This window comes from Oncorhynchus gorbuscha, linkage group LG01, assembly GCF_021184085.1.
Source record: "Oncorhynchus gorbuscha isolate QuinsamMale2020 ecotype Even-year linkage group LG01, OgorEven_v1.0, whole genome shotgun sequence".
NCBI classification, from domain to species: Eukaryota; Metazoa; Chordata; class Actinopteri; order Salmoniformes; family Salmonidae; genus Oncorhynchus; species Oncorhynchus gorbuscha.
The window spans coordinates 118,626,669-118,646,023 of NC_060173.1; the positions used below are offsets into that span (position 1 = coordinate 118,626,669).

Here is a 19,355-nt window from a genome sequence, read left to right on the forward strand (position 1 = left end):
CTTTGTCCTCCAAACACAACGAGTTGAGTTTTTACCAAAAAGTTATATTTTGGTTTCATCCGACCATATGACATTCTCCCAATCTTCTTCTGGATCATCCAAATGCTCTCTAGCAAACTTCAGATGGGCCTGGACATGTACTGGCTTAAGCAGGGGGACACGTCTGGCACTGCAGGATTTGAGTCCCTGGCGGCGTAGTGTGTTACTGATGGTAGGCTTTGTTACTTTGGTCCCAGCTCTCTGCAGGTCATTCACTAGGTCCCTCCGTGTGGTTCTGGGATTTTTGCTCACCATTCTTGTGATCATTTTGACCCCACGGGGTGAGATCTTGCGTGGAGCCCCAGATCGAGGCAGATTATCAGTGGTCTTGTATGTCTTCCATTTCCTAATAATTGCTCCCACAGTTGATTTCTTCAAACCAAGCTGCTTACCTATTGCAGATTCAGTCTTCCCAGCCTGGTGCAGGTCTACAATTTAGTTTCTGGTGTCCTTCGACAGCTCTTTGGTCTTGGCCATAGTGGAGTTTGGAGTGTGACTGTTTGAGGTTGTGGATAGGTGTCTTTTATATCGATAACAAGTTCAAACAGGTGCCATTAATACAGGTAACGAGTGGAGGACAGAGGAGCCTCTTAAAGAAGAAGTTACAGGTCTGTGAGAGCCAGAAATCTTGCTTGTTTGTAGGTGACCAAATACTTATTTTCCACCATAATTTGCAAATCAATTCATTAAAAATCCTACAATGTGATTTTCTGGATTTTTCCCCCCTCATTTGTCTGTCATAGCTGAAGTGGACCTATGATGAAAATTACAGGCCTCTCTCATCATTTTAAGTGGGAGAACTTGCACAATTGGTGGCTGACTAAATACTTTTTTGCCCCACTGTATGTCAGACTCTCCTATACCACTTTGCCACAACATGTATTACCCCAGAGGTTACAAAATAAACCCTTAAGGTGATATAACTTGCATCATTATTATCAGGCTGTGAAACCCACATCCCTGTATTATCAAGCTGTGAAACCCACATCATTATTATCAGGCTGTGAAACCCACATCCCTGTATTATCAGGCTGTGAAACCCACATCCCTGTATTATCAGGCTGTGAAACCCACATCATTATTATCAGGCTGTGAAACCCACATCATTATTATCAGGCTGTGAAACCCACATCCCTGTATTATCAGGCTGTGAAACCCACATCATTATTATCAGGCTGTGAAACCCACATCATTATTATCGGGCTGTGAAACCCACATCCCTGTATTATCAGGCTGTGAAACCCACATCATTATTATCAGGCTGTGAAACCCACATCATTATTATCAGGCTGTGAAACCCACATCATTATTATCAGGCTGTGAAACCCACATCATTATTATCAGGCTGTGAAACCCACATCATTATTATCAGGCTGTGAAACCCACATCATTATTATCAGGCTGTGAAACCCACATCCCTGTATTATCAGGCTGTGAAACCCACATCCCTGTATTATCAGGCTGTGAAACCCACATCATTATTATCAGGCTGTGAAACCCACATCATTATTATCGGGCTGTGAAACCCACATCCCTGTATTATCAGGCTGTGAAACCCACATCCCTGTATTATCAGGCTGTGAAACCCACATCCCTGTATTATCAGGCTGTGAAACCCACATCATTATTATAAGGCTGTGAAACCCACATCATTATTATCAGGCTGTGAAACCCACATCCCTGTATTATCGGGCTGTGAAACCCACATCCCTGTATTATCAGGCTGTGAAACCCACATCCCTGTATTATCAGCCTGTGAAACCCACATCATTATTATCGGGCTGTGAAACCCACATCCCTGTATTATCAGGCTGTGAAACCCACATCCCTGTATTATCAGGCTGTGAAACCCACATCCCTGTATTATCAGGCTGTGAAACCCACATCCCTGTATTATCAGGCTGTGAAACCCACATCCCTGTATTATCAGGCTGTGAAACCCACATCCCTGTATTATCGGGCTGTGAAACCCACATCATTACTATCAGGCTGTGAAACCCACATCATTATTATCGGGCTGTGAAACCCACATCATTATTATCAGGCTGTGAAACCCACATCCCTGTATTATCAGGCTGTGAAACCCACATCATTATTATCAGGCTGTGAAACCCACATCCCTGTATTATCGGGCTGTGAAACCCACATCATTATTGGCGGTAGCGTAGGTTAGAGCGTTGGACTAGTAACCGGAAGGTTGTGAGTTCAAACCCCCGAGCTGACAAGGTACAAATCTGTCGTTCTGCCCCTGAACAAGGCAGTTAACCCACTGTTCCCAGGCCGTCATTGAAAATAAGAATGTGTTCTTAACTGACTTGCCTGGTTAAATAAAGGTAAAATAAAAAAAATTTAAAATTATTATCGGGCTGTGAAACCCACAGCCGAATGGGTTCAGACTGAGCATTTATTGCATTGCTTTCTTCAGTGAAATACAGACTTTTATAAAACGCCAAACATACCAAAAGCTAAATGAAGCAGTGATTTACGACTATTTAACCGTGTTAATCATTACTGAAACATACAAACTACAAACATTTAACCAGTTAAAGATAATGAATACATGACAACTAGATACAAACATTCTATAAAAAATAATTCATAGAAAAAGTCAAGAGTTGGCTATAACATGAGTACAAACAAAGGGAGTGTGTTTGTGTACATTATAAATTCCCCATCATAAAAATGTATCTCCATTCCCCAATCAAACACCTTCATCGACACCAAAAACAAAACAAAAACTTTTTCTCCAATCTGGCAACCCATAAAATTCTACATAGCCTCGTATAAAATGCATTATGAAAGGAATGGTGTAATGTACACAAAACAATGGAGCCTTGTATTAAATGCATAATGAAGAAAATTGTGTAGGTCATTTGAGACTTGACCTCTGCTTTGCTTCAGCTGAGGAGAAGAGCATATATCTGAGTAGCTTTAAGTACGATCATCCACGTACAGCATACCCAAACTGATCATACCCAAACTGACCATCCACCTACAGCATACCCAAACTGATCATACCCAAACTGATCATCCACCTACAGCATACCCAAACTGATCATCCACCTACAGCATACCCAAACTGATCATACCCAAACTGATCATCCACCTACAGCATACCCAAACTGATCATCCACCTACAGCATACCCAAACTGATCATACCCAAACTGATCATCCACGTACAGCATACCCAAACTGATCATACCCAAACTGATCATCCACCTACAGCATACCCAAACTGATCATACCCAAACTGATCATCCACGTACAGCATACCCAAACTGATCATCCACGTACAGCATACCCAAACTGATCATCCACGTACAGCATACCCAAACTGATCATACCCAAACTGATCATCCACGTACAGCATACCCAAACTGATCATCCACGTACAGCATACCCAAACTGATCATACCCAAACTGATCATCCACGTACAGCATACCCAAACTGATCATCCACGTACAGCATACCCAAACTGATCATCCACGTACAGCATACCCAAACTGATCATACCCAAACTGATCATCCACGTACAGCATACATTTACATTTACATTTAAGTCATTTAGCAGACGCTCTTATCCAGAGCGACTTACAAACTGATCATCCACGTACAGCATACCCAAACTGACCATCCACGTACAGCATACCCAAACTGACCATCCACGTACAGCATACCCAAACTGATCATACCCAAACTGATCATCCACGTACAGCATACCCAAACTGATCATCCACGTACAGCATACCCAAACTGACCATCCACGTACAGCATACCCAAACTGACCATCCACGTACAGCATACCCAAACTGCATATCGTGGTTTCCCCTCCTGAATTGAGACAACTAATAACATGAGATGCCGTGCAATAATACAATTTTAAAAACTGTCTTACTCAAGTAAAATATATTTAAAAAAGACAAATACAAAATATACAAGAGGAGTCACATTTGAATGCATTATTTTCTTTGAGAAAATACGACCTCTGTACGATGCTAACTTTGGCTATACAAGGTTTGTCCGAATGAAAACGGGGAACTCACAGCCTTTATCCTGCCACGAGTAAGTACAACAGTGATGGGTTTTGTGGGATTGAAAGGTATGTCAATATGTTAACAGTCATTCTTTACAAAAGAGAACATAGATGTAAGGTTGTAAGGCAATGTCAACATCAGTTCAGGGTAACACTGGAGTACCTAACTGATTGTTTTTCGATTAAAAATGGTTTAAAAAAAATATTCTTAGCAGAGAGCAATTGCTCAAGGAAGAATTTTGCAAGGACTGTCTCGGAGTGGTGAGTGTGTTATTGGTAGAGAGGGTCTGAGTGGGGAGGGAACCTAGCTGTTATTGGTAGAGAGGGTCTGAGTGGGGAGGGAACCTAGCTGTTATTGGTAGAGAGGGTCTGAGTGGAGGAGGGAACCTAGCTGTTATTGGTAGAGAGGGTCTGAGTGGGGAGGGAACCTAGCTGTTATTGGTAGAGAGGGTCTGAGTGGGGAGGGAACCTAGCTGTTATTGGTAGAGAGGGTCTGAGTGGGGAGGGAACCTAGCTGTTATTGGTAGAGAGGGTCTGAGTGGGGAGGGAACCTAGCTGTTATTGGTAGAGAGGGTCTGAGTGGGGAGGGAACCTAGCTGTTATTGGTAGAGAGGGTCTGAGTGGGGAGGGAACCTAGCTGTTATTGGTAGAGAGGGTCTGAGTGGAGGAGGGAACCTAGCTGTTATTGGTAGAGAGGGTCTGAGTGGGGAGGGAACCTAGCTGTTATTGGTAGAGAGGGTCTGAGTGGAGGAGGGAACCTAGCTGTTATTGGTAGAGAGGGTCTGAGTGGGGAGGGAACCTAGCTGTTATTGGTAGAGAGGGTCTGAGTGGGGAGGGAACCTAGCTGTTATTGGTAGAGAGGGTCTGAGTGGAGGAGGGAACCTAGCTGTTATTGGTAGAGAGGGTCTGAGTGGGGAGGGAACCTAGCTGTTATTGGTAGAGAGGGTCTGAGTGGGGAGGGAACCTAGCTGTTATTGGTAGAGAGGGTCTGAGTGGGGAGGGAACCTAGCTGTTATTGGTAGAGAGGGTCTGAGTGGGGAGGGAACCTAGCTGTTATTGGTAGAGAGGGTCTGAGTGGGGAGGGAACCTAGCTGTTATTGGTAGAGAGGGTCTGAGTGGGGAGGGAACCTAGCTGTTATTGGTAGAGAGGGTCTGAGTGGAGGAGGGGAACATTGAAAACTATTGGCAGAGGTTTGAAACTCTCATTTCAGGTCTAATAACTAATTTACTAGGTCAAAACTCCATCCCACCAAAACAGGCTGGAATTTCAAGTGGGCGGTCTTTCCAATCAGCTCTTACACTAAAAGAGCATATATTCACAATATTAATCAAACCTCAGTGTGGAAATATATATACAGAACAAAGAAAAATCTGCACTGGGCCTTTAACGTAATCAATGTGCAGTAATCAGTACTACAGAGTACTACACAGTTCAGATTAATGTACAGTAATCAGTACTACAGAGTACTACACAGTTCAGATTAATGTACAGTAATCAGTACTACAGAGTACTACACAGTTCAGATTAATGTACAGTAATCAGTACTACAGAGTACTACACAGTTCAGATTAATGTACAGTAATCAGTACTACAGAGTACTACACAGTTCAGATCAATGTACAGTAATCAGTACTACACAGTTCAGATTAATGTACAGTAATCAGTACTACACAGTTCAGATTAATGTACAGTAATCAGTACTACAGAGTACTACACAGTTCAGATTAATGTACAGTAATCAGTACTACAGAGTACTACACAGTTCAGATCAATGTACAGTCATCAGTACTACAGAATACTACACAGTTCAGATTAATGTACAGTCATCAGTACTACAGAGTTCAGATTAATGTACAGTAATCAGTACTACAGAGTACTACAGTTCAGATTAATGTACAGTCATCAGTACTACACAGTTCAGATTAATGTACAGTCATCAGTACTACACAGTTCAGATTAATGTACAGTAATCACTACTACACAGTTCAGATTAATGTACAGTAAGGTTGAGCTGACGACGTGCTGCTAAATGACTTAAATGAAAATGTGCAGCGTTTACCGGGAATGAAGTCTCTCCGGTTGAGCCGACGACATGATTCCCGGTAAAAGCTGCACAAGTCACCGATAAAGCGGGGAACGTTGTCTTTATATTGTGTAAAGCTGAACTTTGACGATGCAGATCGAACAGAGCCCTTTAGTAAGGTATTTTACAAGTTCTCTAACAGAAAGAGAAGCGACTGAGAACTTGGTAATTAAATACCCCTGGTGGGGTTACTGAAGACTGTGGACAAGCGCTTTGAATGAACCGAGGAGGAGACATTAGTGAGGTCGTATTACACGCCACCTGTAAAGTAACTACTGCATAACACACAGACCTGAAGTGGGGAATTAACAGTGGCATGCTAGCTACAGGTAACTGCCAAAACACCTGAGTAATTACACGAGGGGATACAAAGTATATTGAAAGCAGGTGCTTCCACACAGGTGCTGTTCCCAAATTAATTAAGCAATTTACATCCCATCATGCTTGGGGGTCACCCATTATTTTGGCTACCATGACCATGCCCTCCATGGGATGACAATGAACCCATCCACAGGGCTTGAGAGGTCACGGAATAATTTGAGTATTAAAATGATGAAACCCATATACCACGACCATCTCAGGTCACCAGATCTCCGCCCGATTGAACACCTACGGGAGATTCTGGAGCGGCGCCCGAGACGTTTTCCACCGCCGCCAACAAACGATGGAATTCCTCGTGGAAGAAAAATCAAATCAAATCAAGAATGGTGTCACATCCCTCCAATAGAGTCCCAGACACTCGTAGTATCTATGTCATGGTGCGTTGGAGCTGTTCTGGCTGGTGGGGACCCAACACCCTCTATTAAAAGACACGATGTTAGTGTTTCCTTTATTTTGGCCGTTACCTGGATCTTCAATAAACGGTATGGATCTATAGCTAGTAAAAATATATACTGTCCAAAGATAGATATGGGGACGGATGCCAATCAACCAAACTGAAGCTAGGGGGGGTCTGAAGAAACACTATCATTCTGCTGTCATCTATCCAACCAATGTGGATGTCATAAGGTGAATGCACCAATTTGTAAGTCGCTCTGGATAAGAGCGTCTGCTAAATGACTTAAATGTAATGTAAATGCAATGAGTCTTCTGATGGACCACATGTCTGGACCATAGTAGCATTGTTCCGGTGGCCGTAAACATCAAGCAGTAGGAGTGCTGATCTAGGATCAGGTCTCCCCCCTTTGTCCATGTGGTCAATGGGGCAGCAAGGTAGCCTAGTGGTTAGAGCGTTGGGCCAGTAACCAAAAGGTTACTGGATCGAATCCCGACCTGACAAGGTAGAACATTTGTTGTTGTTGTCCGGCCCCCTGAACAAGGCACCGTTTCCTGGTATGGCCGTCGTTCGAAATAAGAATTTGTTCTTAACCGGCTTGCCTGGTTACATTTTTTTTTTAAATACCCAAAACTGATCTCTGATCAGCACTCCTACTCTGATATGCATTCAGACCCTGTTTGTGCCGTCTTGCCAGCTCCTACAGTCATTGTCACGCCTTCATAAGAGTTTTCAAAACAGCACAAACAGACCAGGTGACGATAAGAGACCAGGAGATGCATCAGACAGTCATTCTCTCCTCTCTGGCAGAGATCTCCACCACTGAGAGGAACACAAAGCCAAACAAACTCAAACTCAGTAATTTTGTACAAATATAAAATACAATATTATCATCAACAACAAAAAAGTTAAATCCAGGAAGACTAATTATTCCGAAGTCCTCCGGTCTGTTCCTGATAGACCTCGATGACGTCCTCGTCTTCCATCCCCAGCTACGAGAGAGAGGGAGGACAGAGATGTTTAGATGGAGACACAATAGCTGTGTTTACAAAGGCAGCCCAGTTCTGATCTTTTGCCCAATTATGAGCGAAAGAGCTGATGTGATTGCTCTCAATACCAATTAATGGATTGAATATAATCAGTATTGGGCTCATATGGTGCAAATTTCACCCCCCCGGCCGAATTTCTGCCTGCTGGAACGGCTCAGTTACAACAAGAAAACATGAAATGACCCCGGGATTCGAAAGAACATCACTTAGAGATTTATGATGGGTAAATCTTTCCTTTAAACCAGAGGAGGCTTGATACCCAAACCACCAGGTCCTGCAAGGATATGGATCAGACAGAACACAACAGAACTCAACCAAGAAGAGGCTAAATGACGACGCTATGGGTCAGACAGAACACAACAGAACCCAACCAGGAAGAGGCTAAATGATGACGCTATGGATCAGACAGAACACAACAGAACCTAACCAGGAAGAGGCTAAATGACGACGCTATGGGTCAGACAGAACAACAGAACCCAACCAGGAAGAGGCTAAATGACGACGCTATGGGTCAGACAGAACAACAGAACCCAACCAGGAAGAGGCTAAATGACGACGCTATGGGTCAGACAGAACTGAACACAACCAGGAAGAGGCTAAATGACGACGCTATGGGTCAGACAGAACAACAGAACCCAACCAGGAAGAGGCTAAATGACGACGCTATGGGTCAGACAGAACTGAACACAACCAGGAAGAGGCTAAATGACGACGCTATGGGTCAGACAGAACAACAGAACCCAACCAGGAAGAGGCTAAATGACGTGGCTATGGGTCAGACAGAACTGAACACAACCAGGAAGAGGCTAAATGACGACGCTATGGGTCAGACAGAACAACAGAACCCAACCAGGAAGAGGCTAAATGACGACGCTATGGGTCAGACAGAACTGAACACAACCAGGAAGAGGCTAAATGACGACGCTATGGGTCAGACAGAACAACAGAACCCAACCAGGAAGAGGCTAAATGACGACGCTATGGGTCAGACAGAACAACAGAACCCAACCAGGAAGAGGCTAAATGACGACGCTATGGGTCAGACAGAACTGAACACAACCAGGAAGAGGCTAAATGACGACGCTATGGGTCAGACAGAACAACAGAACCCAACCAGGAAGAGGCTAAATGACGACGCTATGGGTCAGACAGAACTGAACACAACCAGGAAGAGGCTAAATGAAGTGGCTATGGGTCAGACAGAACAACAGAACCCAACCAGGAAGAGGCTAAATGACGACGCTATGGGTCAGACAGAACTGAACACAACCAGGAAGAGGCTAAATGAAGTGGCTATGGGTCAGACAGAACACAACCAGGAAGAGGCAAAATGACATGGCTACGGGTCAGACAGAACGACGTGGTTATGGAGCAAACAGAACGACATGGCTATGGGTCAGACAGAACGACGTGGCTATGGGTCAGACAGAACCCAACCAGGAAGAGGCTTAACGACATGGCTTTCCGACAGAACGACGTGGCTACGGAGCAGACAGAATAACAGGAAGCATAGCTACCTCTTTTGGAGTGTGGTTGTCTGAGATTCTTTGTCCCTCAAATAGAAACCGTAAGGTACTCATATGAACACCCTACAGAGAGAGGAGGAAAGAAACGCTGAGTGAAAAGACATCTTTGGGTGAGGAACACACAGCGTTGGGTAAGGAACACACAGCGTTGGGTAAGGAACACACAGCGTTGGGTAGGAACACACAGCGTTGGGTAGGAACACACAGCGTTGGGTAGGAACACACAGCGTTGGGTAGGAACACACAGCGTTGGGTAAGGAACACACAGCATTGGGTAAGGGGCACACAGCGTTGGGTAAGGGGCACACAGCGTTGGGTAGGAACACACAGCATTGGGTAAGGAACACACAGCGTTGGGTAAGGAACACACAGCGTTGGGTAAGGAACACACAGCGTTGGGTAAGGAACACACAGCATGAGTCCCAAATGGCTCCCTATTCCCTATAGAGTGCACTACTTTATACTAGATGCCAAATGGCCCCTTATTCCCTATAGAGTGCACTACTTTATACTAGATGCCAAATGGCCCCTTATTCCCTATAGAGTGCACTACTTTATACTAGATGCCAAATGGCTCCCTATTCCCTATAGAGTGCACTACTTTATACTAGATGCCAAATGGCTCCCTATTCTCTATAGAGTGCACTACTTTATACTAAATGCCAAATGGCCCCCTATTCCCTAATGGTATCCCTATGGGCCCTGGTCAAAAGTAGTGCACTACATAGGGAATAGGGTGCCATTTGAGACTCAAACACAAAAACTAGTTGCTCACTAAGAACGGCCAGAAAACCTTAAGTGACGTTGCGAATGAGATGCGCTTGTTACCTGTCTCTGGCTATAAGATTCCTTCAGCTTCTTCAGATGGGTCGTCATCTTCACTTTGAAGTGAATTTCACTGTTGTCCTGAGGTTGGAACAGAATGAATAGATTACAAGTTAAAAACGTTTTCAATTGTAGGTCAACTGATATAAAAAAAAAAAATTGGATAAATAATTGACTGTGATAAACCATCCTAGCTACGTAAACTCACAGAGCTACTTTTCACCAGCCTCCTCACCATAATTCTCCTTCTCCAAACTTCTTCTTACCTGACCGATCACTTTCAGTTTGATGTACTCCCCATCCTTTTGTTCTCCTCCATCCTGACCTGAAGGTTTCGTGTCCTTCAAGAGAAAAGGACATGAAGCTGGGATTGTATTTTAACACAACGGTTACTGTTTTAGTTTTGGTCTGCACACGTTATCGCCCAATGGCTTTTGTTTCTATAATGGACCAGGTCACAAATCCTCAAATAAGTTGTGAGCTCTTTCCTTTATAGGAAACATCATCACAGTATGTTGTTGACAGTTTGATAACATGATCTATCTCTGGGCAAAGGAGCGTTATGGGGAAGGGAATTACAGATAACATAGCTAGCTAATTAGTCTTTTTGGCCTGGTCTCCTTCACTCCTTCTGTGCACCTTTCCATGTATACACACAAGCCCCTCCCCATGTAGTCATGTCTCTATGTAGTACTGTGGAATAGAGTTCCATGTAGTCATGTCTCTATGTAGTACTGTGGAATAGAGTTCCATGTAGTCATGTCTCTACGTAGTACTGTGGAATAGAGTTCCATGTAGTCATGGCTCTATGTAGTACTGTGGAATAGAGTTCCATGTAGTCATGTCTCTATGTAGTACTGTGGAATAGAGTTCCATGTAGTCATGTCTCTATGTAGTACTGTGGAATAGAGTTCCATGTAGTCATGGCTCTACGTAGTACTGTGGAATAGAGTTCCATGTAGTCATGGCTCTATGTAGTACTGTGGAATAGAGTTCCATGTAGTCATGGCTCTACGTAGTACTGTGCGCCTCCCATAGTCTGTTCTGGACTTGGAGACTGTGAAGAGACCTCTGGTGGCATGTCTTGTGGGGTATGTATGGGTGTCTGAGCTGTGTGCCAGTAGTTTAAACAGACCTCTGTTGGCATGTCTTGTGGGGTATGTATGGGTGTCCGAGGTGTGTGCCAGTAGTTTAAACAGACCTCTGTTGGCATGTCTTGTGGGGTATGTATGGGTGTCCGAGCTGTGTGCCAGTAGTTTAGACAGGCAGCTCGGTGCATTCAACATGTCAATTCCTCTCATAAATATAAGTAGTGATGAAGTCAATCTGTCCTCCACTTTGAGCCAGGAGAGATCGACATGCATATCATTAATATTAGCTCTCTGTGTACATCCAAGGGCCAACTGTGCTGCCCTGTTCTGAGACAATTGTAATTTGTCTTACGTCTCTCTTTATGGCACCTGACCACACGACTGAACAGTAGCCCAGGTGCAACAAAACTAGGGCCATATCAGACCGCATACCACAGATATGACCCAAAAAATGTTTTTTTTTTGTTTTAATTACATTTGTAACCAGTTTCTAATAGCAATAAGGCATCTCTGGGCGGTTGTGGTATATGGCCAATATACCGCAGCTAAGGGCTGTGTCCAGGCACATTGTGCTTAAGAACAGCCTTTAGCTAGGCATGGTATTTTGGCCCTATACCACACCCCCTCTGCCTGTACACTCTCGAATGCCCTTCAAGCCAATCAAATATGAGTATTCAACAATGCCATGGTATAAAGTACTTTAGAAACGGGGTTGTTCGAGCCCTGAATGCTAATTGGCGGACAGCCATGGTATCGGTAGGCCTTCATTGTAAATAAGAATGTGTTCTTAACTGACTTGCCTAGTTAAATATCAGACCATTTACCAGGTCTGATATATCATGGCAGGTTGCAGGCCTAAGAACAACCCTTAGCCGTGGTATATTGGCCATATACCACACCCTCCCGTGCCTTATTGTTTAAGTATCTGCATGCTGTTGGCTAGGGGGGGGCACATGTATTGCCTACATTATGAGATTATGGACAATAGAGCAATATTATTATTATTATTTTTTTTAATGGCAGCCAAGCATTGATTATCAAGTCACCAGAATAAGACCCTCAATATTTATTGAAAAGAAGCAAACTCATCACCTTGCACTTTCACCACCCCTTGAAGTTCATCATAACCTATTTAATCTGTAGCCTAATAAACTACACGCTTTCCGATCCACACAAATTTAATTTAGGTTGTGTGAATATTTGCGCATATAAAAGCGTTTCCACCTAAATTTATCACATAATTAATTTTAATGACAAAAAAAAAGAATAATCTAATCTTTTCTAACATATTTTTTGTTGTTGTCGACATTTGGAAAGTTTACCATGAAAAAAAAATGTAATGAAGTTTCCATCAGGCCCGTCTTTAGTATCCCACATGCACTTTACTCTCCCATCAAAGGGTTGGATGGAAACATGGTGATGCAACGATATGCATCACTAACAAGGGACCTGCTGTCCCCTCTCAAAAAAACTCTTCACTTCAGCCGAAACATATAGCTAAGTTGGGTCATTTACGTCCTCTAGTTGAAAACTAACTTGGCTAACTAGCTAAAAAAAAAATAAAAAAAATCAAAAACTATAAAATGAGCCCACCGCTTTAACTACCCAGTTAAAAGTGATCTAGCTAATATCGAACTAGCAGCAATGTATTTTGTTTGAGGCTAACGTTAGCTGCTAACACGACTGCTACCATGGTGGTTAAACATTGTCTGTGCGAACTGCTATAAGTTATTGTGACTCACTCGTGTTGTAAATGGACTGTTTGGTTGATAACTGGTATAGGTTAATAGTTATTATCACTTACTGTATCTGACATCTTGTTATTTGTTTTTGTGAAATTAGCCAGGGCAGTGTAGAAACCCGTGTTGTTGACAACAATCTCTTCGCTTTTCTTCAAATAACCCCCCCCCTTCCGCATCCCAGAACGGTAGCTACGCGACGACGTCAGGAAGAGGAGGATCTCCCGGAAGAGGAGGATCTCTCCCGGAAGAGGAGGATCTCCCGGAAGAGGCTATTACGGACACGCCTGTTTTTTATTTTATTTTTTAAATTAACAACAAATCAATACATAAAGCACACGAGGGAACACAAGCATGCATAGATTACAAACAATGGACAATCGAGCTAGGGGCGGGGCTGGGGGCGGGGCTAGGGGGTACAGTATCACATTACAATTACACAAGGACCTTAAGGGACATGCATATACTTACAATTCTAACAGCTTTTTTGTTAGTAGAGCATTTAACCTACAAACACGCCTGGTGTCCAAATTGAAGATGTTTTGTCGCGCTGCGAGAGTCGAGTGGAGATGAACTGATTTAGTTCAGTCAGTCCTGATGGGGAGAGGCTAAATAGACACGCCTTGTAGTGGTGCGCAGGTCGGCTGTTTATTCACCCGCAACCGACCATAATTGCTAATAACTTATCAGTAACCGTCCGATTTTAGCCTATGTGATAAAGTGAAAATCTGAGGCCTACACCCCACCCTAAACCGCTAATATAAAAAATGCCCTGTAGTCTACAGTCAGAGAAGGCTAAATGACCTTTAACAGACATGTATTTCCCTAATTTAGATATGTTTATGTTAGTGAACTTGTCTGTAAAAGCCTTCTACAGGGATGCTGGCCCGTGTTGACTCCAATGGCTCCTCTGTACGCGAAAGAAACACACACCTGTTTAGCCGAGGTGTTTTCAGAACACTTGAAATAGAAAAGGAGAGCCACAAACTGTAGGAGCTCAAATGCAAGAACCTAATACCTCTTTACCACTGCCACTGCTCTGTACCTGGGGACTGTGAAGAGACCTCTGGTTGCATGTCTTGTTTTGTACTGATGAGTGTCTGAACTGTGTGCCAACTGCTTCAACAGACAGTTCGGTACCTCCCAACACCAGACCAATAGTGATGCAGTTCATCTCTCCTCAACCTTGAGCCAGGAGAGATTGACATGAATGTCATTGATATTCACCCACCCTGTGTACATCTAAATGCAGTACGTGCTGCTCTGTTCTGGACCAACTGCAGTTTACCTACAGTGTGTCCTTCTTTGCCACACATGACAACACAGCCGGGCAGCGACAAAACTAGGGCCTGTAGGACCTGTCTGGTCGACTGAGATGTCAAGAAGGTAAAGCAAAGCTCTATCATGGACAAACCTCTTCCCATTTTAGCAACCATTGAGTATATATGTTTTGACCATGACAGCTTGCTATCTAGGGTTCCACCTAGCAGTTAACTTCTCCACTTGCTCAATAGCCACATTATTCAATAATAGTTCAGCATCAAGTGAGTGATTTGTTCCAAAAATGATGATTTAAGTTTTTGAGATATTTAGCATCAGTCTGTTGCTAGTTACCCATTCTAAAACTGACTGGAGCTCTATGTTAAGGGTGTCAGTTATTTATTTTACTGTCGTAGTCGAGGTGAATACTGTTGAGTCATCAACGTACATGGACACGCAGGCTTTATTCAAGGGCAGTGGGTGGTCATTTGTAAAAACAGGAAACAGTAATGGCCCTAGCCGGCTGCCCTGCGGTAAACCACACTCAACTGAATTTGCATTAAAGAGGATTCCATTAACGAAAACACTCTGTGTTCTAATAGATACAGTTGAAGTTGGAAGTTTACATACACCTTAGCCAAATACATTTAAACTCAGTTTTTCCACAATTCCTGACATTTAATCCTAGTAAAAATTCCCTGTCTTAGGTCAGTTAGGATCACCACTTTATTTTAAGAATGTGAAATGTCAGAATAATAGTAGAGAAAGATTTATTTCAGCTTTTATTTATTTGATCACATTCCCAGTGTTTTAGACGTTTACATACACTCATTTAGTATTTGGTAGCATTGCCTTCAAATTGTTTAACTTGGGTCAAACATTTCAGGTAGCCTTCCACAAGCTTCCTATAATAAGTTGGGTGAATTTTGGCCCATTCCTCCTGACAGAGCTGGTATAATATATATATATATATATCCTCAGTGTTCTATTATATAGGTAACTCTGTGTTCTATTATATAGGTAACTCTGTGTTCTATTATATAGGTAACTCTGTGTTCTATTAGATAGGTAACTCTGTGTTCTATTAGATAGGTAACTCTGTGTTCTATTAGATAGGTAACTGTGTTCTATTAGATAGGTAACTCTGTGTTCTATTAGATAGGTAACTCTGTGTTCTATTAGATAGGTAACTCTGTGTTCTATTAGATAGGTAACTCTGTGTTCTATTAGATAGGTAACTCTGTGTTCTATTAGATAGGTAACTCTGTGTTCTATAATATAGGTAACTCTCTGTGTTCTATTAGATAGGTAACTCTCAGTGTTCTATTAGATAGGTAACTCTCAGTGTTCTATTATATAGGTAACTCTCAGTGTTCTATTATATAGGTAACTCTCAGTGTTCTATTATATAGGTAACTCTCAGTGTTCTATTATATAGGTAACTCTCAGTGTTCTATTATATAGGTAACTCTCAGTGTTCTATTATATAGGTAACTCTCAGTGTTCTATTATATAGGTAACTCTCAGTGTTCTATAATATAGGTAACTCTCAGTGTTCTATTAGATAGGTAACTCTCTGTGTTCTATTAGATAGGTAACTCTCTGTGTTCTATTAGATAGGTAACTCTCTGTGTTATATTATATAGGTAACTCTCTGTGTTCTATTAGATAGGTAACTCAGTGTTCTATTAGATGGGAAACTGGAAAGATCCAGACTGTTGATAGGGAAACCAGAAAGATCCAGACTCATCCACGTGACAGAAGAGGAGGATCCAGACTCATCCACCGTGACAGAAGAGGATCCAGACTCATCCACCGTGACAGAAGAGGAGGATCCAGACTCATCCACCGTGACAGAAGAGGATCCAGACTCATCCACCGTGACAGAAGAGGAGAAACCAGACTCATCCACTGTGACAGAAGAGGAGGATCCAGACTCATCCACTGTGACAGAAGAGGAGGATCCAGACTCATCCACCGTGACAGAAGAGGAGGATCCAGACTCATCCACCGTGACAGAAGAGGAGGATCCAGACTCATCCACCGTGACAGAAGAGGAGGATCCAGACTCATCCACCGTGACAGAAGAGGAGGATCCAGACTCATCCACCGTGACAGAAGAGGAGGATCCAGACTCATCCACCGTGACAGAAGAGGAGGATCCAGACTCATCCACCGTGACAGAAGTGTTCTGTTCAAATACCTCGAAGTGGTGGATTTTCAGTCTTGCGGAATATACCCAAAATAGTGTTCCATTTTGACCTTTTTTATTTTATGGGAATAAATTCAAACTCTGACTACCGTCCTTCTGATTGAATCTTACTTGTTGTGGCAAAGTCCCACTAGATTGGATGGGTCTTTATTGGCAAATGAATAGAATAGTCCGTAAACCACTTAAAACAATTGAATTAAGAAATAAACTTAAGGAATTAATTAATTTAAACAAATAAAATAAACCTTTATTGAAGTACATGATCATCTCAGAAGACTATGCAACAGGGTTAATCTATTAAAAAGACATTTCCTATGCACTAATATATACACATGATATCGACTTGATACATCCAAGGTTCTCCTAGTTGTCTTTTTTATTTTTTAAATCTGTAATTATACAATATTCGTTGGATTCCATGATTTTAAAGAGTGATAGGAAACAAGTTCCCCGTGATGATATCAAAAAGCATAACAAGGAGAAAACACGGGATAAATTGCACTTTCAGTCAATTGTACAATAAACGTGATCAATAAACGTGACCGTCCTGAGGTAAAACCAACCGCTCTTACAGTAAGTATATGGTAAAGATGGGATACACCCCTGTGAGGAACGAGATACACCCCTGTGAGGATACACCCCTGTGAGGAACGAGATACACCCCTGTGAGGAACGAGATACACCCCTGTGAGGAACGAGATACACCCCTGTGAGGAACGAGATACACCCCTGTGAGGAATGAGATACACCCCTGTGAGGAATGAGATACACCCCTGTGAGGAATGAGATACACCCCTGTGAGGAATGAGATACACCCCTGTGAGGAATGAGATACACCCCTGTGAGGAATGAGATACACCCCTGTGAGGAATGAGATACACCCCTGTGAGGAACGAGATACACCCCTGTGAGGAACGAGATACACCCCTGGAGTACAACCCTGGGGTACCTGGAGTACAACCCCTGTAGGGCCTGGTGTCAATCTACAGGGTTGACAGTGTCCTCCTCCGTCCTCATCTCCTCATCCTTGACCTCAACTGGACTGTTCAGAGCTGAGGAATAGAACACAGCAAACAGGAAGAGAAAAACAAGTTAGTATATCTTAGTTTTAATAGAAGCCTGTGCTCTGTAGTGTACCAGTCACCATGGTTACCTACTCCTGAGACTCTCAGCCTGTGCTCTGTAGTGTACCCAGTCACCATGGCTACCTACTCCTGAGACTCTCAGCCTGTGCTCTGTAGTGTACCCAGTCACCATGGCTACCTACTCCTGAGACTCTCAGCCTGTGCTCTGTAGTGTACCAGTCACCATGGCTACCTACTCCTGAGACTCTCAGCCTGTGCTCTGTAGTGTAACAGTCACCATGGCTACCTACTCCTGAGACTCTCAGCCTGTGCTCTGTACTGTACCCAGTCACCATGGTTACCTACTCCTGAGACTCTCAGCCTGTGATCTGTAGTGTACCCAGTCACCATGGCTACCTACTCCTGAGACTCTCAGCCTGTGCTCTGTAGTGTACCCAGTCACCATGGTTACCTACTCCCGAGACTCTCAGCCTGTGATCTGTAGTGTACCCAGTCACCATGGCTACCTACTCCTGAGACTCTCAGCCTGTGATCTGTAGTGTACCCAGTCACCATGGCTACCTACTCCTGAGACTCTCAGCCTGTGATCTGTAGTGTACGCAGTCACCATGGCTACCTACTCCTGAGACTCTCAGCCTGTGCTCTGTAGTGTACCAGTCACCATGGCTACCTACTCCTGAGACTCTCAGCCTGTGCTCTGTAGTGTAACAGTCACCATGGCTACCTACTCCTGAGACTCTCAGCCTGTGCTCTGTACTGTACCCAGTCACCATGGTTACCTACTCCTGAGACTCTCAGCCTGTGATCTGTAGTGTACCCAGTCACCATGGCTACCTACTCCGGAGACTCTCAGCCTGTGCTCTGTAGTGTACCCAGTCACCATGGCTACCTACTCCTAAGACTCTCAAACTGTGATCTGTAGTGTACCAGTCACCATGGCTACCTACTCCTGAGACTCTCAGCCTGTGCTCTGTAGTGTACCCAGTCACCATGGCTACCTACTCCTAAGACTCTCAAACTGTGATCTGTAGTGTACCAGTCACCATGGTTACCTACTCCTGAGACTCTCAGCCTGTGCTCTGTAGTGTACCAGTCACCATGGTTACCTACTCCTGAGACTCTCAGCCTGTGCTCTGTAGTGTACCAGTCACCATGGTTACCTACTCCTGAGACTCTCAGCCTGTGCTCTGTAGTGTACCAGTCACCATGGCTACCTACTCCTGAGACTCTCAGCCTGTGATCTGTAGTGTACCCAGTCACCATGGCTACCTACTCCTGAGACTCTCAGCCTGTGATCTGTAGTGTACCAGTCACCATGGTTACCTACTCCCGAGACTCTCAGCCTGTGCTCTGTAGTGTACCCAGTCACCATGGCTACCTACTCCTAAGACTCTCAAACTGTGATCTGTAGTGTACCAGTCACCATGGCTACCTACTCCTGAGACTCTCAGCCTGTGCTCTGTAGTGTACCCAGTCACCATGGTTACCTACTCCTGAGACTCTCAGCCTGTGCTCTGTAGTGTACCAGTCACCATGGTTACCTACTCCTGATTTTGCCCTGAGACTCTCTGCATCCCAAATGGAATCCTATTCCATATATAGTGCAATACTTTCGATCAGGGCTCTCATCAATAG

The 19,355-nt window shown here is 43.6% G+C and overlaps 3 protein-coding genes and 1 long non-coding RNA gene across 10 annotated transcripts in view; 1 reads left to right on the top strand and 3 right to left on the bottom strand.

The window, feature by feature from the left end:
* LOC124035183 (frizzled-7-A-like) overlaps positions 1-19,355 on the top strand; it is a 56,350-nt gene that overhangs the window by 6,948 nt on the left and 30,047 nt on the right. The window lies entirely within an intron of this gene.
* On the bottom strand, positions 2,404-3,572 carry LOC124035606. The gene is made up of 2 exons (XR_006838780.1): positions 3,303-3,572; positions 2,404-3,259 (listed from the first exon to the last, which is right to left on the bottom strand). It is a non-coding gene; the product is annotated as an uncharacterized LOC124035606 (long non-coding RNA).
* LOC124035269 (small ubiquitin-related modifier 1) lies at positions 6,126-13,413 on the bottom strand. 2 transcript variants are annotated; one of them, XM_046348757.1, is made up of 5 exons: positions 13,229-13,357; positions 10,600-10,674; positions 10,337-10,414; positions 9,500-9,571; positions 6,126-7,925 (listed from the first exon to the last, which is right to left on the bottom strand). In XM_046348757.1, the coding sequence occupies exons 1-5, from the start codon at positions 13,340-13,342 to the stop codon at positions 7,857-7,859; spliced, it is 408 nt and encodes a 135-aa protein (XP_046204713.1). In that variant the 5' UTR covers positions 13,343-13,357; the 3' UTR covers positions 6,126-7,856. The 2 variants fall into 2 exon arrangements, with proteins under 2 accessions (XP_046204713.1, XP_046204773.1); XM_046348817.1 differs by lacking the exon at positions 9,500-9,571 and having other exon boundaries at positions 13,229-13,413.
* Positions 17,273-19,355, bottom strand: part of carf (calcium responsive transcription factor) — a 90,134-nt gene continuing 88,051 nt past the window's right edge. For all 6 annotated transcript variants that reach the window (XM_046348306.1, XM_046348167.1, XM_046348262.1 and 3 more), the window contains one exon: positions 17,273-17,687. In XM_046348306.1, coding sequence (XP_046204262.1) covers positions 17,614-17,687 — 74 coding nt within the window. In that variant the 3' untranslated portion in view covers positions 17,273-17,613. The remainder of the gene's footprint in view (positions 17,688-19,355) is intronic.